Raw genomic sequence first — 25051 nt, forward strand, 5'->3', positions numbered from 1 at the left:
ATTTAAGATGCAAGATAAAAAATAAAAGGGAACTTTGTTGAAAAGTTTAGAAACCTGTGTACGCCTGCGTGTGTGTGCGTGCATGCACGTGGCAGTGGGATGGGGGGTTATGCCTGATTATGAAAGGCTGTATGTGCTATACCAAGCAGTGTGGCCTTTATTTGGTGAGCACAGGGAGCTTTAGGACTTTATCAGATCTCTATTATAGAAACAAAACTGTTGGAACTGCACAGGGGAGAGAGACCTGAGGCAGGAAAATACGTCAGAAAGGCTTTTGAAGGTGTTCTGATGACAAGTTAGAATCGGTTCTGGGACAAGGGCATCGGTAATGAAGAAGAAGAAGACGATTTAAAAGCTTCAGAAATAGAATCAATAGTACCCGACTGTTGTCTAAATGTAGAACGTGAGGGAGAAGGTAGACATGATGTCTCATGTAAGTGTTAAGTGACAAGGCAAATGGAGAAGGATGTGGGAGAGAAGATTCATCTGAACGCTTTGTGGCGATAACGGGTGCACCCTGCTGGAAATGGAACTAGAGCAGGTAGAGAGACGGTGGATGGTAAATACCATATAGGTTTGGGAGCCGTCATGTTCCACGTGAAGTCAAAGCCATGGGCATTGGCTAAAGCTAGAACTCCATGGCCTGCTTGCTGGAGATTGAGAGCACCAGGAATGATGGGGTGAAGGGAAGTGGCCTTGTGGAAGCCAGGGAAAGAGAAGGTCCAGAAGCAAGACCCGGCCTTCAGCTGCTGCTGCAGGACAGACTTGATGAGGAGAATGGGTCTGGCATTAGGAGGAGATTGTTGAAAACCTCTCTTAAGAGTACCTTCCAAGTGGGACGCCTGGGTGGCTTAGTCGGTTGAGCATCCGACTTTGGCTCAGGTCATGATATCACGGTTTGTGAGTTCGAGCCCTGAGTCGGGCTCTGTGCTGACAGCTCAGGGCCTGGAGCCTGCTTCAGATTCTGTGTCTCCCTCTTTCTCTGCTCCTCCCCTGCTCACACTCTGTCTCTCTCTCTCAAAAAGAAATAAAGATTTAAAAAAAAAAAAAAAAGAGTGGCTTCCAAGGATTGGGTGATGCATAAGAGAACAGTGCTCGCTGTTGAATCCTCCAAACAAATGTCTTTGTAAACTAAAGCAAGGTGTAAGTGAGGGATAGAAGTTTCAAGAGAATTAACTGACAGAGTTGATCAATAGACCTTCTTCATCCATGTCATAGATTAGTTTTTTATGCTAAGGAAATAGCCCTTTGAGGGAAGTCAGTGTTTGCCAAACTGGCCTTATAGCAAGACTCAACCTGGGGTGCTTGTCAGGCTATAGCTCCCAAGCCCTCTGGGGATGGGACCCATGAATGCTTTTAACAAGCACCCCCAGATTATTTTTATGATCAGGCAAGTCTGAGTTATTCTGAACTGGTGAAATAGCTGTATCTTACCTGTGAAAAAGCAAGTGGAATGAAGCTGAGAGCAGAAGAGCAGAGCCATGGGGATGTGCACAAAGCTCCCGTTCCTAAAAAGAAGAAAACGCTCCAGTTCTTTCCACAGGAAATGCTGCGTCTGCAGTTCCCTTCAATTCTTGAATAAGTTAAGGGGTTATCATTCTTGTTCATAGAAACCTGAAAGTAGCACGAGTGAATTGTGGAGAGATAAAATGGCTTTATATTCTCCCTATTTGGGGAGGATATTCATTTTGCAGCTCTGATTGATGTTTGTTCTAAATGCTTACTGCTGTTCTCTGATTATCGTGCGTTCAGCATTATCTGTCTACTGGATGCTTTTCTCAATCGATAGCATATGGATGAGCATCTCTCTCTTAGAATGTGATTAGATACAATAGTCCAAAGGATAGCATCTCTTTTTTGCCCCGTAGCACTGCTCAATTTCAGCCACAGCAGAAGGGATACTTGCTTCCAGAGACATGCTTGGGAAGGAGCCCATAGTTAATGTTATGGCTAGCGGGTTGCAGACGAGCGGATGAAGGACTTTGTGTGTGTGTGTGTGTTGACACTTAACAGAGTTGGTAGGGGATTTACTGTTATTTCTATCAAGCAGGTTAAAATAATTAGGGGTACTGCATTCACATAGAAGAACCAGATTACATTAAATATCAAAAGGCAGTTAAGAAAGTGATATACTTATTTGTTCCTGCCCACAGGTTTGTAGTTCTTCTAATTATTGCCCAAATTTACACTTCTTCTCTGGATACAGTATATAATCTGAAAATATCTTGTTTTAAAAAAAAAACAGAATCAGGGCGCCTGGGTGGCTTAGTCAGTTTAGCGTCTGACTTAGTGCAGGCCATGATCTCGCCATTCCCAAGTTCGAGCCCCACTTCCAGCTCTGTGCTGACAGCTCAGAGCCTGGAACCTGTTTCGGATTCTGTGTCTCCCTCTCTCTCTCCCCCTCCCCTGCTGCATCTCCATCTCTCTCTCTCTCTCTCTCTCTCTCTCTCTCTCTCTCTTTCTCTTTCTCTCAAAAATAAATAAACAAAAAAATTAAAAAAATTTTTAAAAAGAGAATCTTTGACTCAGTTAAAATGCACCTCATATGATAGGTTTTCAGTGAAAGAACAGTTAGATGTTAAACTCCAAGTGACTTCTTAAAGTGTATTTTTATATCCACCTAAGATACACATATGCATATCTTATTGTTGGGTTTTTCTTTGTTTTGAAGATCAGACCTAGAATTTTACCATTCTTCGCTATATACCTCTAGCCCAAATACCTACATACTCAAAAAATAAAGGTTTTTGTTGCTGTTGTTAAAGTAGAATGTCAGGGGTGATAAACAATGTTGGTTCTGAACTTTAAAAATAGTGTCTGAAGTGTTCCAGTGGTCTCCTTAATTTTTCATGGGTTAACACTGTTTGCTTATACTAAGTTTTGTTTAAATTAGAGTGGCTTTCATTCCGCTATTTATTTGTGTTTAATGATTACTGAACAGAATTAGACATTTCTACAATGGCACTAGGAACGAGTTAACTTGGCTGTGAACCTTGGAATGCTGGCTTAATTATAGATTCTCTTGCTTTTATTTGTAAATTGGCACATCTAAGGTATGGGTTTTTTTATACCCTTCATTATAAAATAATATTCTTCCTCGTTGTATCCATCTCTCCCCCAGTTCCCAACAGATCTCTTTCAAAAGCAGGGTAATGTGTGGGGAGGGGAGTTAAGTTGTTCTCTTTCTTTTGGTTAGTTATCTAAAGTCAGTAGCGTTCGTAATGCAGCAAAAATCTTTATTTTCATAAATTAGATTATGAGTTACCATTTGGAAAATTCAAAATGAGAATTGGTGTATAGTTTGGGAAATAAATTAACAATTTTATTTATCCACTTGATACATTTATTCATTTGATAAACAATTAAGTGCTTTGAAAGGTTTCCAACGAGTTTATTGAGCTCTTTTGTCATGGTCAACTTCTAGCTTCACTTTGATTTTGTATGCTTTGTACTTCAAGTGAAATAGAAAAGAAGAAGTTTGTATTTATAGTCCTAAAGTGGAACATAACTATCTGTAGGTGGAATTTGCATGGCCTTTGAAGCAGACAAACATACCTAACAAATTCCTAAAACAAGTGTACAACACAGTCTTTCATTCGACAAATATTTATTGAAGACCAGTTCTGGATCTGGGAGTGTATGTTCCAGATGGAAGGCACAGTAGCTGCAAAGGCCCTGAGGGAAAATCAGGATGAGTTTGAGGAATTGGGGTAGTCATTCCGGGGGTACCGATTTTGGATGTGCGAACTTTGAGAAGCCTGTAAGACCACCTGAATCTGGCAGGCAGTTAGACATGTAAGTCCAGAGTTCAGGGACAGATACAAATTTGGGAATTGCCGGCATATAGTTGGTATTTTAAGCTATGAGGCTGGATGAGACCATCAGATGAAGTACATGGGGGTAGAGAACACTTTAAGAGCTAGAAGAGATGAGAAAGAACCAGAACACGAAACCGAGGAAGAGTAGCGTACAACTAAGAAAAAAAATCAGATCTTAGAAGCCGCATGAAGAGTGCGTTTCACGAAGGGCACGGAGAAGGCACTGGTCGGGTGCTGCTAGAGGGTCAAGTGAACGGAGACCTGACCATGGGGTTTTTCAGTATGAAGGTTTTTAATGACCCCAACAAGAATCTTTGAAGTGGAGCGGCAGAGGCAAAATGTTGATTAGGAATAATTTAAGACAGAAAAAGGGGAGAGGATTTGGAGAGAGAATATAGAAGAACTCTTTCAAGGAGTTTTGTTCCAGAGGCAGGCAAGGAGTGGATGGAAGCTAGAGAGGAGAAAGGGTTCATTTTGTTTAACTGGTTTCATTTTTAAGTTGGGGGAAATAATACCAGGTTTGAATGCTGACAACGATGCTCTGGTAGAGGGGGAATGATTGATGTAAGAGCAAGACAGGAGATGTGAGGACTGGCAAATAGAGATCTGTTTTCTAAACAGAAACGTCGGTAGTGAGTGGAACCATGAATGAACAGTTCACCTGCAGTGATAGCCGGGTAGGTAGAATTCTTGGGTCCCTTGCTGATAAACTGAGAGGTGTGATGGTGGGATTTCTTTTGATTATATCTGTCCCCGAGATGCCTGAGCTTAGAAGAGCTAGTGTTAGAAGTTGAGGAGAAAGGAGAAATGACATTGTCAACCTAGGACAGTGGGTGAGTATACAGACCAGAGTAGTGTGCTGTGATGGCAGAGCATCATTAATAGCCCCTTCCACGTTGGTGGTCGTGATTAAAGTGAGCCCAGTCAGCATGGTTATGTTTTTCTTTGGCCACGTTCAACTGCGCAGAAGCGAGTGAGAAAATGCAAAACGTTGGATTCAACCAGGGTTGAAGTTCTGCCAGTCAAGTGTGACAAGTGAGAGGGGACAGGGAGTAGAGGTGGGGGGAGCTAGGAAGCTACGAAGTGCTTAAAATGAAGGCCTATGGAATTTACACTGGGTAAGAAAGAGGTGAGGGCATAATGGTAGTGAAGCTCAAGGTCAAAGTGACAGGATCCCTGGTGGGGTCAGAGATTTGTGGGAATCGGGGAAGTAGAGGAAATAAGCGGGAAAGAGGGGTTGGTGGCAGAGGATGGAATGCTTGAAATTTCAGTGGGGCAGGGGAGATGCGGTGATTGGTAATGCCAAGGGCTAGGGTCTCACCTTGGCAGTGGTTGAGGCAAGGTAAACAGATAATGAAAACCCAAAGAACGTGTTAACAGTGACAGTTAAACCAGGAGCTAAAATCCTCAAAGAGTGAGGCTAGTGGCCCAAGGGTCAGTGGACAATTACTAGGAGGGGTAATGGGTGGGACAGTCTGATCCTGAGGAGTTTTCGAGAGGAGAGAAATAGTGTGGAAATGGCAATGAGGCGCAAGGAGTGCACCTGCCCTGTCACGGGGCCCAAGGGTCAAGGGTTTTGGAAAAAAGAATTCTCTTTGCTCCGGAAACAATGTCCTCAGGAAGAGCTGGCTTTCTACTCCAGCAAGAAGGCAAGTGAACATTCAGGGAGAACTGTGTTTCAGGGTTAAGGCTTTCAGGGCTCAGGGAAGGGAAAAAGACGGCAGAACCGGGAATGTTGAGTTCCATGTGGGGATTACAGTGTGGGGACGAGGGGTGACCTGGGAGTCTGGAGCTCTTCACAAGGGATAGAAACCGATAGAGGACCTACTGCAGGGTGCCTGGTGGGCTTTAGACAGATAGTAGTAGCAAGACTGTGTTTGTGAGGAGGTGGACCCTCCTCCCCCAGGCCTTGAGACGGCCTGGTGTTCTTTCCAGCGTATGCTGTCAGTGCCCAATATCGTACATATCTTTTAAACTTTGTCTTATTATTTTTTTACATTTATAGATCATTAGTGATTATCAGCACTTTAGATGGGCGAATTGCTGCCTTGGATCCTGAGAATCGTGGTAAAAAACAGTGGGATTTGGACGTGGGATCCGGCTCCTTGGTTTCATCCAGCCTCAGCAAACCAGAGGTAAGGATCTTCTGTTACATATTGATTGGAAACAGTTAATAATGATTGCTGACACTTGTAGTCTGCATTTGCTTAGAGAGCTGGGGCTCAGGGCCTGATGGCCCGGGTGTGAGGTCTACCTGCCTTTTGCAAGCTGTGTCCCCTCGGAGCAATTACCTAACTTTGCTGTTCCTCAGTTCCCCTCCTGTAAAATGAGTGGGTAATGTCTTCTGCTTCTTAGGATTGTTTTGAACATTAAAGGAGTTAATCATATAAATGAGTAACTGAGAATACTGTCTGCTGTATCAATATAGCTCTTTATCTGAGCTATAACATGATCACCGTTTCTTCCGCCTTATTATTGTCACAAGGTGCCTAGGAATAATAACAAATATAAGTATCTTAACTGCATCTTAATAGTTAGAAATACATGCGGCAAAATCCCATAAATTATTCCCTACATTTTCCCTCAAGTGTATACCCTAATGGTAAGCATGACATTTTCTTTGAATGTAATTTTAGACAAATTTGATTACTTGCAAAAACAAAAAAGAAACCATGCTTCTGAAACTCCTATGGCACATGACTCCAAGACTTGAGCAGGCGACACAGCTCCGCAGAGCTTCAGTGTCCTCGTCAATAAGTGAGGACACTGCTTACTTTGATGAGGTTGGGTGCGGTGCGGGTTAAATGAGGGAAATTTCTTTTTCTCACCTTTTGTCTTGACTCTGATAGATTAAGTCTCTGTCCTTTTCTAGAGCTTTCTTGTCTTGTTTAAGTCATTTAAAATAAGCCCCTCTCTTGAGTTGTGACTGCCAACACGAAAGCAGTCACCTCTGTTTTCCAGAATACTCTCAAGCCTCCTATCTTACCAGGCTGCTCCTCTGGGACACTCCCTGTGGGTGTTCTTTTTTCTCTTTCGTCACCAACTGTTCCCTTTCAAAAAGCTTTCCAGTTGGTATCAAATTTGGAAAGGACAAAACCTAACATGAGGGGCTTAAGAATGACCTGATTAGTGTTGATGGAATTTTCTGATGAAAAAACTGCTACCAGTGACCCAGCTACACTCTAATAAACCCAGCCTGGATTCCTTCCTGGAGCACCCAGGCAGGTGCTTTGGGAAATTGCCCCGCCTCCACATTTGTGTGTGCCGAGCCCTCACTGGGTTTTCATAGTGCTTACCATTTATCAGACGGTACAGTGTGCTGAAAAAAATCTGAGAATACTGAACTTCTGTTGTATTGTGAATTATTAATATAAATAGCAATTTTATTATAAATTACAATAATGTGAATCAGGTATAACATTCAGATGAATTACTACTCAAGCGAAACATTCATTGATTTGTGTTCTGCTGGGATTATGCTTGGGTATGCATGTTTTGCTTTATTTTTAAACTAGACATAAAAAGATGATCAGCAAAATCAGAAGATTGTAAGCTGTTTACATCTGAGGTAATATTACAGTGTGTTGTGGTGGTACAAAGCATGTGTGTGTTTGCAAACTAAAATATACTCACGAACGAAAGATAAATTGCATGGTATGACAAAGTAGAATGCAAATAGTTATGATGCCCTACGTGTTATTGAGTGGGTTTAAGTTATGTTAGCTGTTTTCTTAGGTACAGTTCAACTTTCTCATTTCCTGTGGTTTATCAGGGCTCTCTTGTTTTAAGTGCTTTCCTCCCCACGTACCCCAAACCCTAGACCCTTTGGATAAAATACTTTGAAATGTTGAATCTCAAGCATATTCCCAAAGTTTCACTGTGTCACCCTGAAACAGTAAATCAAAAGCTCACTGGCCACCTTCCATGCAGGGGAAGAAGCCTGAGGCCTCTTTTCAGACCTAGATTTTCATTTTCTATTTTGTGGGAAAAAAACAGAAAATCGAAAGATACTGCCCATCTGGGATAACATAATAGGTTTTCTAGACTTTACGGCTGCCCCAGGTTCTTGAGACCATTTCTTGAGACTATATGTTCTCTATGTAGATAACGCTAATGACAACAACACCGTTACCGGCATTGTAATATACACGTTAGGTACTTTACACACAGTGCGATCCTCACAAAGATCCTCCTGTGGCGGATGTGTTAGGGTCATTTTGTAGAAGAGGAAACTGAAGCTCAGAGAAGTTATTTGCTTGAAATTGCAGACCAACTAGACGATAAAGCTGGGATTAAACCGAGCCTTGCCTGACCGTACTCCATTCTTCGGGCTTTGGAGCCATTTCTCCATCCTGTGTGCACCTCCCCTTTACAAACTCAGGCTGCTCAAAGAAATTTTAAAAAGAGTTGTTATTAAATCATTTTAAAAAATGAACCCATTGGATGAGAGCATAAATAACATTTTTATAAAGAATATTTTCCAGTTTAAAAATATTTTAGTAAGAAGCATGGCTTTGTTTTGTATTTTTATAAGTCTCTTTACTTTCCGGTTTGGTAGAAGATAACTGGATTTTCATATCTGCTTCTGCGCTCAATGTGTTGCATTGTTGTTTTGGCTGAACTATATGAAGAAGAAAATCCGGGCACATACATATACGTGGCTAGAAAAGGGAGATGTATTTTAGAAGCCTCTTCAGGTGATTGGGTCATTCTTTTTTGCTACTCTACCAAAACACATGGAAGTTTCTTAAAGGTTAGTTGCACTGTAGAATCTGAAACCATATCAATGAACATTTTGTACTCTTTTACATTAACATCCATTTGTCTTGCCTTTTACTCATGCATGATGTTCTAACATCATCTGGCAAATATCGATTCAGTGAGTTATACAGATCTTCCAGATGTTGACACATTTCTTTATAGAATATTTAAAGATCAAATTCGTTATTATCCTTGGATGTAAATTAAAAAAAAATTTTTTTAAATGTGTTACTGTCACCACTGATCTCATCAGAAAAATAGTTAAGTACTGGGAAAGTATTGAGCTTACATTGGTAGATACAGGTTTTCCAAAATTCGAATTTTCATTTGAAAACTGTTTTTTTTTTTTTTTTCCCTCACAAATATGGTCGGTTGTTCTCTTTGCAGTGAGAGGTTCACTTTGTGTATTTTTGAGAAAACGTCTGACAGGTACCCAGCTCTCATAACCATCACATCCCCTCAATTTTTCGAGTAGAAATGGCGCCCTGTGAACAAACAGCCCCCAAAGTCCGTCACACAAGCGCTTTTTCCTCAAGACGTGTTTCATTCAGCGTGTGGCTAAAGTGCTAGTGTGTCCTCGACAGTCACGCCAGAAGAGTGAAAACGTGTACTCAGGTCCCAAATGAATGAAATCAACTTTTTATCGCTTCACCGGAACATTCCTGAGTGAAACTTTTCTCTCTCTCTCTCTCTCTCTCTCTCTCTCTCTCTCTCTGCCGCAAGTGTGTGCTGGTGAGAAACGCAGTGACCAGTAGTTGGGTGCTCGATGGCGTGCTAAGGCGCTGCCAGTGTTAGTCACCATTGCTTTTATACCATCAGTGCGGATATCACCCCAGTGAGAAAGCAAGTAACACCTTCGCAGCAGAACTCTTTGACTCTCTGCACTTGTAAAAGCATCCACAGCCCACAGTCTGAGAATTGCTGAGCTAGTGTATGATAGAAATAGTATAAGAATATTCGGAAGGCAAACAGGAATGTAGCGTGAGCTTGAGTCCTCTGGTACTCAGTAGGGTGTGCGTTGCTCAACAGCTACAAGTCGTGTTCACAAGTTGGACAAAATACCGCAAAAAGAGGCTCAAAAACTGCTATTTGAAATGCCCTAAATATGACACATAGAGTTACTATACCTTTTTAAATGCATCTGATGAAATATTTTACGAAGGTCCCTAACTTTTTGTGAGCAATAGTTAATTTTCTCTTTCTGAAGCTCAGCGTTTGGTAGGGAAGGGTAGTGTAGGGAGGAGGGGTAGATACAGCAGGCGGAAGGAACTGGCCTGGAGATAGAGCCAAAGCCACCCAGGTGACAATAGATAGATCCATGACTCCATATGGGGACTCCTGTATTAGAATGGCAGTCTCTCTAAGCTTTCATCAAGAGTGGTATGAAGGAGGGGCGAGGAGTGGTATGAAGTTGGTTGAGCGTCTGACTTCAGCTCGGGTCATGATCTCACGGTCCATGGGTTCGAGCCCCGCATGGGCTCTGTGCTGACAGCTCAGAGCCTGGAGCCTGCTTCGGATTCTGTGTCTCCCTCTCTCTCTGCCCCTCCCCTGTCCACGCTCTGTCTCTCTCTGTCTCTCAAAAATAAATAAATGTAAAAAAAATTAAAAAAAAAAAAAAGAGTGGTATGAAGAAGAAACAGATGAAACCCAGAAGGCCAGGGAAGATGTATCACCTGTACAGCAATTGGTAAAGCTACTTATGAATCTAATGAAGAGAATTTGATAGACTGTATAATAATTTTTGTTAACTTTTATGTGTTAAGTAATCTCTACTCCCAACGTGAAGCTCAAACTCATGACCCCAAGATCAAAAGTTGCACACTCTACCGACTGAGTGAGCCAGGTGCCCTGACTGTTTAAATAACATTAAAGTTATTAATGATAGAGCAGTCAGTGATGAATCACATGCACTTTTGCTGGAATAATAAAATAAAGCCACACAGGAACTTCTCATGCTGTGTGGGATTGTGGAGGAGGGGCTGGGATTCAGGGACCTGAGTTCTCCTTTGGATTCTTCTGTTCACTGCCTATGTGGCCTGGCTAAATTCTTCAGTTCAGCAGAGTTTTAATTTCCTTCTCTGTAAAATTATGGGACTACACTAAATCCTAAAGATTGTTGTAACTTCAGGAATTAGGTAGCATCAAATACATGAAACTCCCAAATTATCGAGAGGAAGTTTTCAACTTCCCCCTTTTTTTTTTTTTTTAACCACATTTAAGGCTTTAAAAAATAAAGCACAAATTCATTAGAAATTGCCATTAGGTGCATATCTCATTGCCTCCTGGCCTGCTCTGATGATATTGTCCTTAAACTTTTCTAACGTAAAGGGCATATAAAATAGTATATTACATTCTTTTAGTGGTGTTTTTATTATGTCAATGAAAAAATTGACATACAGGATAGGAGAGATTGACAGCTCCATTAAAAACAATATTATATAATATTTAGGATCACCTGTGTGCTGCAGGGTGGTTGAGATGCCTGATCTGATTTACCATTATTTCCTCTTGACTAGGTAATTTACAAACTTTCTCAAAAGAATACTGATAATAAACCAAGCTAAAACTGGTGTGTGTGTGTGTGTGTGTGTGTGTGTGTGTGTGTGTGAGAGAGAGAGAGAGAGAGAGAGAGAGAGAGAGAGAGAATAAATGGTAAACCTAAGTTCACTCCATCAGCTTTAACAGTTGTGCCCTAGGTTCTAAGCCTAATGCTTATGATAATAGCTAAGAATTTTGTTTTTAATTTTTCGAAGGACCACCTGAAGTGAAGTCTGATTTGCTTTCCTCTGGTTATTTCTATGCAGATTAAACCTTGAAAAAGCACTAAAGAGATTTCCCTGTGGTTCCTCATTGGTTGTCTTAAATTTTGTTTTGTAGCGTATTAGCATAGTTTTGCTTTGGGGTATCTGGGTGACACTTGGATCACACTTCACCAGATCTAAGTAGATATAATATCCTTGAACTATCTATTTGTCTACCTCTTGGAACATATTCCTAATTACAAAGACCTTCCTTATCTTTATTTAGGATGCATAATTGTATACATGTAACTCGTTTCTCCTTAGATAATACCTTTACCTTTTCTTTATTTAGAGATACCATATTTGTTTTTTTGTTTCAGTTTTCTGTTAAAATGCCTTTTTTCTTCCCCCTCTTACAAAGGACAAACAACCCTATTATAAGTCTATACTTAGAGTTTGGGGTTTTATCTTATTTTTGGCATGTTTCTCCCCAAGGGACACCGCCTTTCTGTTTCAGACAGGTGCAGAAACAGACAGCTATGATACTGGAGCTTTCCAGCCTCCTCCCCACCCCTCATCAGAATGCATTCGTTGAGAAAGGCCTTGGTAGGTAGGGGGATCCTTTAGAAAAGGCATACTTTTAATAGTTAACTTGATTTGTTCACAAAGAATTCATCAGTAGACCCTTTGAGTGGTGCTTTATTAAAAGAGGATCGGTGATCTCTTTTAAAGGTTCTCTAATTTACAATGAAAGATGTCTGGTCATTTTGCAGTTTTTCATTTGTACACAAACTAGCATATTTTGAGCCTGACTGTGTCATTGAAGATTGCGGTTTATTTGGAAAAGTCACTGTTCAGTCATGTAGCAAGCCAATATGTAAATAATTGCTTAGGTTAATTGCTTTTCTTTTAATTATAGAAATAAAACCTGCTTTGATTCAATTTTGTTTTATTAATCCCTTCGCACGGCTGAAAGCATTGCTGTGAAGTAAACTAGTTTACTCTAGCATGCATGTCGCCGAGTGAGAAATTGATTTGACCCTATTTTTTAGGAAATTGACTTTGCATGCACATTATCTACTTCATGAATGTATAATGATCTAAATGAAGGCAGAGATAGTTACTGAAATCTGTGTTTTTCATCATGAATGCAAAAAGTACACTTACAAAGTGAGTCTGATAGTTTTCCTTGAGGTATTTTGTTCTATAGGTTCACTATAGGTTGAGGAAAGAAAGAATGAATGAATTAAATAATTATCTATGTAGTATCTCAATGCTCTTGGGCATTAATTCACAATTGTTGATGATAACTAATAACACATTGCTTCGGGATTTGTTTTTTTCTCCATTTCCTTTTTTTTTTTTTTTTTTAAGCAAAAAACAAAACATTTCCTCTTAAGCATGTCACGTGGGATGCCTTCTCTGACTAATACCCAGATCTGCTGAAAGTTCTCATAATCCCTCGTGTTAGATCATCTAATTAGTTGTTAACCATGCCCCCTTCCTTAGTCTGTGAGGTACGATGCCCAGGAACACTTTCAGCAAAAAAGATTCCTTCATTCTCCCCATCACAGCAATTTCAGTATTTTCAGGGGGAAAAAAAAAGGGTTTCCTTAGCGCAATGCTTCAACATTTTTTTTCTCTTAAAGTCACAAATACTTAATTCTGGTACCTAGTCATTTGGTAGGTTGCTCATTTTGGTTTATTAAAAGTTATCATTTTATGTTCCATATATAGTATATCATTTTTGAAGAATTAAAATATACAAAAATATGCCTGTTAACTTTAATATTGTTCATCTTTGTGATCAATAAAGTACTTTACAGTCCTTCAGAATGTCTATGTGATAAAAGAGAATTTTAGGGTTGATAGAGATTTCTGGTAAATTTAAGACTGGTAAGAGTTTGATATATTTAATTCTTATATTGAATTCATCTTTAGTTAGTTTTGAGGTTTTGGTTTTTTGGTTTTGTTTTTTTATTTGAGAGAGAGAGCAGGGAAGAGGGGTAGAGGTAGAGAGAATCTTATTTTTTTAATGTTTATTTACTTTTGAGAGAGAGAGAGAGAGAGAGAGAAAGAACGCAGAGAAGCAGAGAGGGGGAGAGGGAGAATCCCAAGCAGACTCTGTGCTGTCAACGCAGAGCCCAACATGGAGCTCGGACCTGTGAACTGTGAGATCATGCCCTGAGCCGAAGTCGACTGCTTAACCGACTGAGCCACCCAGGCGCCCCCGGAAAGCATTTCTTGACATTCTTTTTTGCTTTGAGACTTTCAGTGAGACTCTGATGAATCAAAAGGTTGTCTCAGTGAGGCATTTGTATTTCAATCCAGTCATCTCAAACTGGGGAAGTATTTATATATATAAACATTCGTAAAGTATTCACACCAACTAACAGAACCTGGAAGAAAACAGGAGAGTCCCTAAAATCCTACTAAAGCCAGTAGACTTGAGGCACCTTTTTCTCTCAGTCTCCCCTGACTCATCACTCTGCTGGGATTTTTAAATGTTAGAATTCTAGAAGTTTGGGTGTGGGTCATCTTCTCACCCTACTCTCTTTTAAGGGGGTTGTGCCTCTGTTCCCATGACAGCAGCAGTTCTAAGTTTTCTCTTCAGCTCAGACCTCTCCTCTGAGCTGAAGACCGACTCAGGCAAATGCCTCCTTAACATCTCTACCTGGAGAGCCCTCTCAGTCTCTGGGAACTCACCACGTGTCAATGCGCTCCTGCTCTTCCTCTTTGTACCTGTTCCTCGTTGACCATGACATCCTCCTTTGGTCTTAATTGAATTCTAGAGAGTGTCCAAATCCCTTTCTGTTTTGACTGTAGAGGAACTGGGGGGAACAGGGACAGGAGTGGGGAAAAGCAGGAGGCCTGTAGATCCCCAAAGCAGTGGAAACATCGGTGGTCTGGGAACCAAAAGGCACACCTTTTAAAACAGCTGGGGAGACTGAATTTGCAGATCAAGTGCAGTAAGTTAACGTGAGAAGTTTTGTAAAATGGTGCAGTGTTAATTTTTGTCCAAGGTCACGTAGCAAGCAGTAGGCGAAGGCAGGGACCCAGGAATGAGGCTGGAGGAGGTGCATTCATCACCCCGAGGACCCGGCTCCATTTCATATGTTGGATGCCTGCTGTTGTCTCCCTACCTAGGTTAGCAAAACAGCTAGCATGGCCAGGAAAGGAATTGTTCAGGGAAAAAGGGGTTTCCATATAACAAAAAAAGTCAACAAGTTAACGCTTCCAAAGGAGTGTTTTTCGTGTATTTTACATCTTCCCAGTCTTCATGAATTTTATCTTTTTAGTCCTTGAGGTCATCATTAGAAGCATCAGCTGTTGTATTATTCTGGACATGCTTGGAGTTCTTGAGGTGGGAGAGAGATGTGTGCCCTTTTAGTGAATATTCTAGAATCGTTTTTTCCTTTTCCTTTTCCCTTACAGGCTGTGTTCATTCTTCCTTATCTCTACTGTTGATAAGCCTGAGTCTTACCACATGCTTCTTATCACCCCTTTTGCTTACCCTCTCCTCCCTTTTCACTTTATTGCTTCTTAAACTTGTACTTGGGACTTGGCTTTTGTAGCTCTCAGGGCCAGCATGTTCTTTTTCCCTCTTTCAGAGTTAGGGAACACACTGGATGCAACTTTTTGGATTTGAAAGTGTTTAATGTTCTCTACTTGAGAAAGTAATAGTGCATGTAAATCCCATTTCCAAAACTACACGAGGGAAAGTTCTTGCTAATAAATTCAGAAAGAATGTAAAATTAGAAATCATTCTTTTATTCCCTTTATTGAAATAATAGGTCATCAGTTGATATTAAAATGGTGAAAAGTTGATTGAACACTTTAAAATGGAGGGGTCAGGCTGACTCCTCCAAATCTACTGATGAATAATAGTAACAAATAGGACATAACACAGGGGTTGGCAAATTTTTTTGTAAAGGGCTAGAGAGTAAATATCTTGGGCTTTGTGGACCAGATGGTCTATGTAGTTGTAGTAAGAAAGCAGTACATAAATGAATAGGTGTGACTGTGTTCCCATCAGGCTTTACTGATAAAAACAGGCAGTGGGTCAGATTTGGTTTATAAACTGGAGTTTGCTGGCCTTCAATATAATAGGAAGTATGCAGCACCACCTATGAAGTACTCTTATCGAAAAAATCCAACCTGCATCAGATCAAAGCGCCAGGTCTAATCACACACTTTTCAGAAAATGGGACAAAAGAACAAATTAAATGACATGCAAACTCTAGGCTGTGGGACATTCTATAGGATGAATAATAGTCTGGTGTCTCAAGTAAATCAGTGCGTGAAAAAGGGAGTTAAAGGGTTCTTGTGGGGAAAAAAAAAGAATCAAATGTAATATGTGGAGTTTGAATTCCTTGTTGGAGCAGACCAATTGTATAGTACATCTTTGAGACAGTCAAGGAGATTTAAATATTAGACGATTTTAAGGGATTACTCTCAATTCTGTTAAATGTGATATCAGCAGGGTAGTTACTTCTCAGCAATAAATACTGAAATATTTGTAGATGAAATGGCATGATGTCTGGGATTTACTTTAAAACATTCTAGTAAACAAGTATATGTAGTGGGTGGGTGCGGAACAGACGAAACAATTGGCAAAATTTGGTAATTGTTGAAACTGGGTGATAGATACATGGGGGGTTATTAGTCTCTTTCTATTTTACATGTTTCAAAATGTTCAGAATAAGTTAAAGTTGAATGTACCCCAGAAAATAGATGTGTCCATGGCGGTGGTGGGTGCGTGGTACCTAGAAAAAGAAGGAAGAACCAAATTAAAAAATATATTTTATATAATTAGAAGAATTTTTGTTTTTATTTCTGGTTATATTCGTTGGAGTAGTAGCACTTCCTACATTTTTCTCAGTTGAAGTTCCTCCTGTCACTTGGAAATGGAATTCTTATTTTCACATTCTGATTTCAAATAGCACTCCCTGATTACATGTGCCACTGGTATTCATTATGCCATTTAGGTTTTGTTCAGAAATAGAAATTGAATTATTTCACTATACTGCTTTGCGATTGCATGGATAAAGATCTTGATTGGCTCTTTGGTACTGAGTTTGCCCACCAGTGTGACAACCTTTCATTTTAAAATTATGCACAGGAAAAAACAAATGGGGGGGGTTGGAAACCATAAAACAACAAGAATTTATATTTTTAAAAAGTGACTGATGGAGGAAGCAAGTCACGCAATTGGTGTGAGAAGCAGAGCAGCGAATCAGAACAAATAGCTGCTTGCAGAGACGAATCAGTGGGATGTAAAAATGCATCACCGTAACCTACATTTTTTTCTACCAAGAGATTTGCAGCTGACTATCGAGTGACTCATTCCTATGCTGGGAGGGTGAGGTAATGCTCTTGTGAGGGGTGATGTCATCTCACTACCTGAACCGCATGCATACATCATTTCTTGTGGCTCTCAAGGAAAAGCACCATCTGCTTTCACATATGCAGCCTGAAAGACTCTACAAAGATCAGTGCAAAGGTTAGTGGCCATGGGTATGACTCATCAGCAGCCAATTAGTGAAGAGCAGCTTTTTCAAAGTGAGCTTTTAAAATCACGATCTAGAAATACGACATGATGTCCTGAATCATAGAATGCTTTTTGTTGTTGTTTTGGGTTTTGCACTTTTCTCACTGAGTTAACGCTGTTGAACGTCTAACTTTTAAAATAAGGCAGTTCTTCTCAATATGGTCAATCACCTCAAATCTTCTTGGTTGTTTAAACCATATATATATGTATATATGTGTATAATTTTTTTAGTATATGTGCTGCCAAAGCGAGCACTAAACCATATTTTTTTAAGATTTTTTTATGTTTATTTATTTTTGAGAGAGCGAGAGTGCACACAATCAGGGGAGGGGCAGAGAGAGAGAGAGGGAGACACAGAATCCGAAGCAGGCTCCAGGCTCTGAGCTGTCAGCACAGAGCTGGATGCAGGGTTCAAACTTATAAGCTGTGAGATCATGACCTGAGCCGAAGTCAGACACAACCCACTGAACCACCCAGTGCCCCTAAACCATATTTTTAATAGCAGGATGTTTGTTTTCTTTTACATTTGGAGGCATATATATAGATCATCTTTAAAACAGAAACGAATTTTAATCTGTATTAGTTGGACAGTTTTTTGTTAGCGGTTTTTTAGTTTTTGATTTTTTTGCACTGAGGAGCCATTGTGTTTCTTAAGGATCTGCTAGTGTTTTAGGAGAAAAGAGGTTGTTAATGAAAGAGGAAACAAGTCAAAATAAGTGTTATCTGTTTACTACAGACCTTCTAGCCCCTCTTCCTCTTTCTTGTAGTGATGCACACCTGCTTTCCCTGTTTGTCCTTAACTAGTGCTGCTGTTGACTTGACCAGACAACCGAACTACCCATTTTTTAACTTTATCATAATTTGAATTTACTATTCTAGTAAATAGGATAGAGAATACCTAACATAATACGAAAGGGAGACAACAGTAAATACTTGATTTTCTAACTGATAGGTAATTCAAAATCGGAGAATGGGAGATCATATTGCCTACATATTGTTTTTATAGGGTATGTATACTAATGACCTAAATCTCTCTTAATGACAACTTCAAGTTGGACATTCTACAAAAGATAAAAAGGAAAGTTTTAATTTTTAAAAAGTAAAATAAGAAAGCAAAGAATAGGGGTGCCTGGGTGGCTTGGTCGGTTAAGCGTCTGACTCTTGATTTTGGGTCGGGTCATGATCTCACGGTTTTGGGTTCGAGCCCCATGTCAGGGTCTGTGCTGGCAGTGAGTGAGGAGCCTGCTTGGGATTCTCTCTCCCTCTTTCTCTGCCCCTCCCCTAGTCACACGCACACCCGTGTCTTTGCTCTCTCTCAAAATAAACACACTTAAAAAAAAAAAAAAGGATAAAATAGTAATGTGAAAACTCTGAGGTCATATGAGGTGGTATACATACTGGTGCCATTCAAGAATTTATTTAAAATAAAATGTTTGTCAATAAAGAGTAAGAGTTGGAGATCTTTAAATACCCAGAATCAAGATGAACCTTTGCTAATGGGATCGCCTTCTGAGTTTAATTATAGAGCTCCTGCAAGACTTTTTTTTACCTTTCTTTTCTTTTTGACCTCTTCTTTAGAAATAATTTCCAACTACAAAAAGTTGCACGAATAAAAATGATAACAATAAAAAGAAAGGGCCTTTATATACCCAGATTTACTTACCCCAAATCTTGTTTGCTTTATCATTTGAGTTGTCTCTCTTTCTCTCTTTTTTCCTCCCCCTACCCCTCCTACACACTTTTTTCCCCCTAAAACGTGTAGAGATAAATCAGCTATCCATGATGGCCTTTTGTTCTAAATGCTTCACTTGTATTCCTGATAGAGATATTCTCTTACATAATCACAGCATAGTTATCAACTTCGTAAAGTTATGTCGATACTTTAATCTAATGTCTGTATTTTTCAATTTTATCAGTTGACCTGGTACAGGCATACCTCATTTACTGTGTTTTACAGATACTGTTTTTACACATCGCAGGTTTGCGGCAACCCCGCATTGAGCAAGTCTGTCGGCACCGTTTTTCCAACAGCATTTGCTCACTTCGTGTCTCTGTGTCACCACTGGTAATTCTTGCAATATTTCAAACGTTGCCATGTATTTGTTATGGTGTTCTGTGATCAGTGACTGTGACTAGCTGAAAGCTTATATGATGGTTAGCATTTTTTAGCAATAAAGTATTTTTTAATTAAGGTATTATGTTATTTTTTAGACATAATGTTATTGCATACCTAGTAAACTACAGTACAATGTGAACATAGCTTTTATTGGCACTGAAAGACCAAAAGTTCATTTGACTTGTTTTATTGAGGTGGTGTCGAATCAAACCCACAATATCTCTGAAAGATACCTGTGATGCCTTTTATAGTGTCCTTTACCTCTAGGGTAGCCTCTGGTCTAGGGTCAGGTAGTTCATTTATTTGTCCCATTAGGCTTTCTTAATCTAGATTTTTCTACAGACTTTGTCTTTTCTGACATTGATATTTTTGAAGAATACAGTCTCTCTGCCCTTTTATTTAAAAAAAATAGACATTTCTTCATTTTGTGCTTATCCAGTGCTTCCTGGTTATTTAGATTGTACATTCTTGGCTTAGAATACTGAGTAGGTGATGTGTCCTCTCCTAGGGAATCACATCTGTCACTTATTGATGATGTTAATTTTGATCATCTGGTCAAGGTATTATCTAAATTCTCCACTCTATAATTATTGGAGTTTTTTTGCTTTTGTTTCTATGTTTAGTTTCTTGTAACTAATAAGCAGTCCGTGGGGAGACACTTTAAGACCGTGCAAATCTCCTACTCCTCATCAAAATTTCCACCTTCTTAGACTTAACACCATTGCTGAATTTTGCTTGATGCAGTCTTTACTGTGATGGTTGCGAAATGCTAACTTTTCTAACTTCACCCCTCCCTTCATATTTGCCAGTAGACACTTAGCATTTTATTGCAGTAACAGCCCTCCCTTCTCCCCCATGTATGATTTATCTATTTGCTATCAGTATGGACTCACGAATTCTTTTTGTTTTCTTCTTCAGTACATTATAATTCAGTACTCAATTATTTTGGTCCTTAAATTGCTCAGTGACCAGATTTGGTGAATGGTATACTTCTATCTGTTTTGAACACATCCTTACTCTCTAGAATAATAAGATTCTAAAGTCTCATCTTGTGCCTACCCTGCCCCAGCCCTTGGAATCAGACATTTCTCTGAGGAGCCTTGATTCCTTTGGTGGGAAGTAGAATTGGATAACACAACCCAGGCACTAGGTTTGGGTGTATTGCTTTCACAGCCACTGTATACACATTGTAAACATAAATGTAGAAGCATTAGCATATGGGGTAAGTATTTCTTAGAGGTACAATAAACAGTTCTTGAGAATGTAGTGCTGTCTCAGCTCATAGTTACAGCGGAAAGCAAGGTACAGTACTAAGGAATGGGCAGTTTTTTGTCAGCGATCTTACACTGCTAAAATTTTCTTGGTTTTCAAAGCAAAAACATAAGTGAAGCTAACTTGAAGGCCAGATAGGATTTCAGTGGGCATTTGTGGTACAGGAAGGTGTTCCAGGAAGAAGAAATGACATTGACAATGACATGACTGAAACAGTAACAGTAACAAATATACCTAAGTGGTGATGCCCAATTTCTGCCCATGTAGGGAATAGTAGAAGACAAGGAAGAAGAAAAGGTTGTTTGAGGTCATGTTTAGAGAACTTTGAATATCAGATTTAGGATTTGGGGTCTTTATAAGATAATAGAGAACTGTTGAAGATTTTTGAATAATGTCATAACAAGCTTAACTCTGACTCAGAGATTAATCTAGAAGATAGGTAGAGTTTGGATTGAGGAAATTGCCAGTTAAGAACTGTAAAGAGGCTGTTATAATAGTTCAGGCAGGAGGTACAAGGATTTGAACTAGGAAACGAAAGAGAGAAGTAGATTAGAATAGTGGTTTTCTACCAGCCCTTTAGAATCCCAGGGTGTGGGGCCGAGCTAGAGGGAGGGAGGATGTGTGAGCACTTTTAGTGACAGTATGGGCATTTTCAAGTAAGTATCTCTTTAATGATAGGATTGAGGAACAAAGAAATACAAAGAGAAATTTTGTTAGAAAAAAGTTAAGGTCAACATTTTATTTGCAATTTTTTGTTGTTGTTGTTGATTAAACCCATACTTCTTTTATATTCTCTTTTTCTCAAGTTTTGGGCCTGGATGATCAGGAAAACAGTGTTGTCCTTAGCTGAAGTTAAGTCAAATTGTATATATTTTAAATACCAAAAGGTCAGTGTCACAAAGCCATGCACTAATACCCATTCTCAAGAAACAAGGTGTTCATAGCCAAAACCTTTAAGAGTTACCCTGAACTCTTTTCTTTTGCTTATACTATACAGGGAATCCCCCATGAGCTCCTCTGGGCTTGGCCTTCCAGATCTGACACCCTGCCGTACCTCTGGTGCTATCAACCTAATTGGAGCCATCACATCTCTTGCCTTCGGCCTGCTCTCCATGCCTCGGCCCTTCCCGCTATAGCCTGTCCATCTTCCTTGTGCTTCCTCCAAAGTGGAGGGCGTGCTTCCACCTTATGGCCTTTGCAAAGGCTATTCCCCAGATGTCAGCATGGTTAACTGGCCCAAGTTTAGATTTTGCTCACATGTTACTTTCTCAGTAGGGTCTACCCTGTGCTCCCTGTTGACAGTCCCCCTCCCCTCCCGCACACATTTCTAGTCTCCCTTTATCTTGTTCTATTTTTTCCTGTGTTATTTATCACCTCATATACTGTGACTATTCATTATGTCGTTTGTCTCCTGACACCAGAGTTTGAACTCCACAGGGCAGTGATTTTTTTTTTTTTTTTTAATTTGTTTTGCTCAGCGGTCTCTCCCCAAGCAACATACTCATGCCCAGCTCATAGTAGGCTCTCAATACACATTGTTAAGGAAGGACAACTAAGAGCATAAAATCAGTAAGCTTTGTTACCAGGGTTCCGGCTCATAGCAGATTTGAGAACATAAATAAAAGATGGGATACTGCTTGAATTGACCTGTGTTTCGTGGATCTGAGCCTATGATAGTAATTGCCCTGGATGAAACAGGTCTGGAAAATACTGCATATACTATCTGTTTGCTAGAAAAACGTATTGTATATTAGCATATGGATTGCTGTAACCTCTCCTTGAATTCACTTGATCACAAAACTCTCTTTTGATAGCTCATGTATCATTATGGGACACCCATCACAAGCAAAGTTTGAGAAAACCGTGCTAGAGTATCACGCGTAGACCCCAGGAGAGATTGGCAGCTCTTTTTACGTTGCTCTTGGTTGATAAATTGTGCCTCTCCACATGCTGCTCAGAAGGAGGCTAGAGAACATCAGGCTCAAGACTCCAGCTCTTTGTCACTACTTGTAAAGTTATGATCCCTTTTAAAATTTACCTTCTGTTTTGGGGGCGCCTGGGTGGCTTAGTCGGTTAAGTGGCCGACATCGGCTCAGGTCATGATCTCGCAGTTCGTGCATTCGAGCCCCATATTGGGCTCCGTGCTGACAGCTCAGAGCCTGGAGCCTGCTTCAGATTCTGTGTCTCCCTCTCTTTGTCCCTCCCTCGCTTGCACTCTCTCTCTCTCAAAAATAAATAAACATTAAAATAAAAAATATTTTTTAAAATTTTGCCTTCTGTTTTAGGTATTTGGGAATAAGATGATCATTCCTTCCCTGGATGGAGACCTCTTTCAGTGGGACCGGGACCGTGAGAGCATGGAAACTGTTCCTTTTACAGTTGAATCACTTCTTGAATCTTCTTATAAATTTGGAGACGATGTTGTTTTGGTTGGAGGAAAGTCTCTCACTACATACGGACTCAGTGCATATAGTGGAAAGGTGAGTGAAAATGTTGGATTATTTGGGGAGGAATCAGAATAAATAGGGCGAGAGGAAATAACTTAATAAGCTATACTATTACTGGCTGAGGTTTATTATTTTTCCCTGAGGATATTATTTGTTTGAATAAATGAATTACAAAGTAGAAAGGGCAAAATATTATTAAGAAAACTAAATGTATCCGAGACAACAGAATAAACAGCAGAGCCAGGAAAAGCAGGAGGAAGAGAACGAATCAATAAGGTCTAGTGTGTGTCAGTTGTGTTTTTCATACATTATATTGAAATCTTCATGATGTTCCTAGAGGTCACACATTCTTGTTTCCATTTGGACAGATGAAGAACTCTCCAAATATTAATAATAATCCCAATAAGAATAATTGCTACTTATTTATCTAGTTTGATCCTGTAATCCAAGAGGAAAGTTGTGTTTATTTTACAGATGAGAAAACTTGAAACTTTAAAAGTTGAGAAATTTCCAAGGTTCAATTTGACTTAGGTCTGTGTGCAGATAAAGTTATACCATTAAGACCTAGACTCTCTCTAATGTTAGGTTTCAGGATATAACCATCATCTGCTTCTAAGATTGGTCTTACAGTATAAATCTCTTATTAGGAGTAACTAATTAAATACATCCTTTTTAGAAAGGTAAAAGTCTTGGGATGCCTGGGAGGCTCAGTCAGTTAAGCGTCTGACTTCCGGCTGAGGTCATGATCTCACAGTTAGTGAGTTCGAGCCCCACGTTGGGCTTTGTGCTGATAGCTCAGAGCCTGGAGCCTGTTTTGGATTCTGTGTCTCCCTCTCTCTCTGCCCCTTACGGGCTTATGCTCTGTCTCTCTTTCCTTCAAAAATAAATAAACATTAAAAAAATTTATTTTTTAAAGAAAGGTAAAAATCTTTTTTTTAACTCTTAACCTTGATATGTGAATATTTTGTATATAGACTTAAGACTAGAACAAGGAAGAATAGAAAAATGATCTTTTGCCCCTTGACTTTTTCACACGTTAACGATTCCTTATTTAAGTGTTAGGCCCATAGCCCCCTCTTGCTCTTGCAGATGCTTTTCTGCCTTCTCCACTACCCACATCTGCTTTGTACCTAGGAGGCCTTGTGACCCTCTATCTCCTTCAGTATTCTCATCTCTAAGACAGTGGAATTGACCCCTATCATCTGGTTCTCTATTTGATGTGCTGCTGCAAAATTCGGGTATTCTAGCACATATGCTTCTTTCTGTGAAGATTTTAGCTCAGATCATACAAGAGTCCTTCTTTGTTTTTCTAATGAAGGTTTGAAGGAGGTACTTTTAAATAGTATAGCTACTAAAAGAGATTTACGTCTTTAAAAACCAAATTCTTCCATCATATGGGAACTCGGAAGCCAATTTTTTTAATACACCTGGACTTTTATTAATGAAATTCTTGCTAAGAGATCACAACTGTTTGTGTCTTCTCATGTATCATCCTTGAAAATCCCCCAAATAAAACTAAAATTATCTAAATCCTTAAAATAAGGATTTTCCCTTAATAATTCCAGAAATATTTATTGTTTCTTTTGTAGTTCTAAGTAACTCATTTTTGGAATTGGTAGTCTAACCGATGTTTCTTAATTCTTGGGTATTACAGATCCCCACAATTTTTTTATAAATTATATAGATTCTTTTAATATCTCCGATCTCCTGTAACTTATGTATTCTTTACAAAATTTCTATCTGTCTTTTCAGGTGAGGTATATCTGTTCAGCTTTGGGTTGTCGCCAGTGGGATAATGATGAAATGGAACAAGAAGACATCCTGCTTCTGCAGCGCTCCCAGAAAACTGTTAGAGCTGTTGGACCTCGCAGTGGCAATGAGAAGTATGTATTCAGATGATGTGGCTGTTGATCATTAGTTCAGCAAAACCCAAATTTATCAGATTTTTTTTCTTTATGGAAATTTCCTGAACTATTTTCTTGCCTGAAAAACATACAGCTCTTTTAAGAGAAATGTAGGCCCTAAATTAAAAATGGCCTCATGGGGGCCACCTGGGTGGCTTGGTCGGTTAAGCATCTGACTCCGGCTCAGGCATGATCTCACGGTTTGTGGGTTCGAGCCCCACATCGGGCTCTCTGCTGTCAGCGCAGAACCTGCTTCCAATCCTCTGTCCCCCTCTCTCTCTGGCCCTCCCCTGTGCGCAAAACACGTGCCCCCTCTCTCAAAAATAAACATTTAAAAATAAATAAATAAATAAATGAAAATGGTCTCATGGTTTTTAACAAATCCTGAATCGAGACTCCCACCATATGCTTCTGGAGATGATAACCAGAGGAAGGCCCATA

General features: G+C 39.7%; 1 protein-coding gene across 1 annotated transcript in view; it reads left to right on the top strand.

The window, feature by feature from the left end:
* Nucleotides 1-25051, top strand: part of EIF2AK3 (eukaryotic translation initiation factor 2 alpha kinase 3) — a 66241-nt gene that overhangs the window by 6680 nt on the left and 34510 nt on the right. Inside the window, exons 2-4 of the mRNA XM_060655559.3 lie at nucleotides 5824-5953; nucleotides 22545-22739; nucleotides 24459-24589. Of these exons, the coding sequence (XP_060511542.2) occupies nucleotides 5824-5953; nucleotides 22545-22739; nucleotides 24459-24589 (456 nt within the window). The remainder of the gene's footprint in view (nucleotides 1-5823; nucleotides 5954-22544; nucleotides 22740-24458; nucleotides 24590-25051) is intronic.

Source organism: Panthera onca, chromosome A3 (assembly GCF_046562875.1).
Source record: "Panthera onca isolate mPanOnc1 chromosome A3, mPanOnc1 haplotype 2, whole genome shotgun sequence".
Taxonomy (NCBI): domain Eukaryota; kingdom Metazoa; phylum Chordata; class Mammalia; order Carnivora; family Felidae; genus Panthera; species Panthera onca.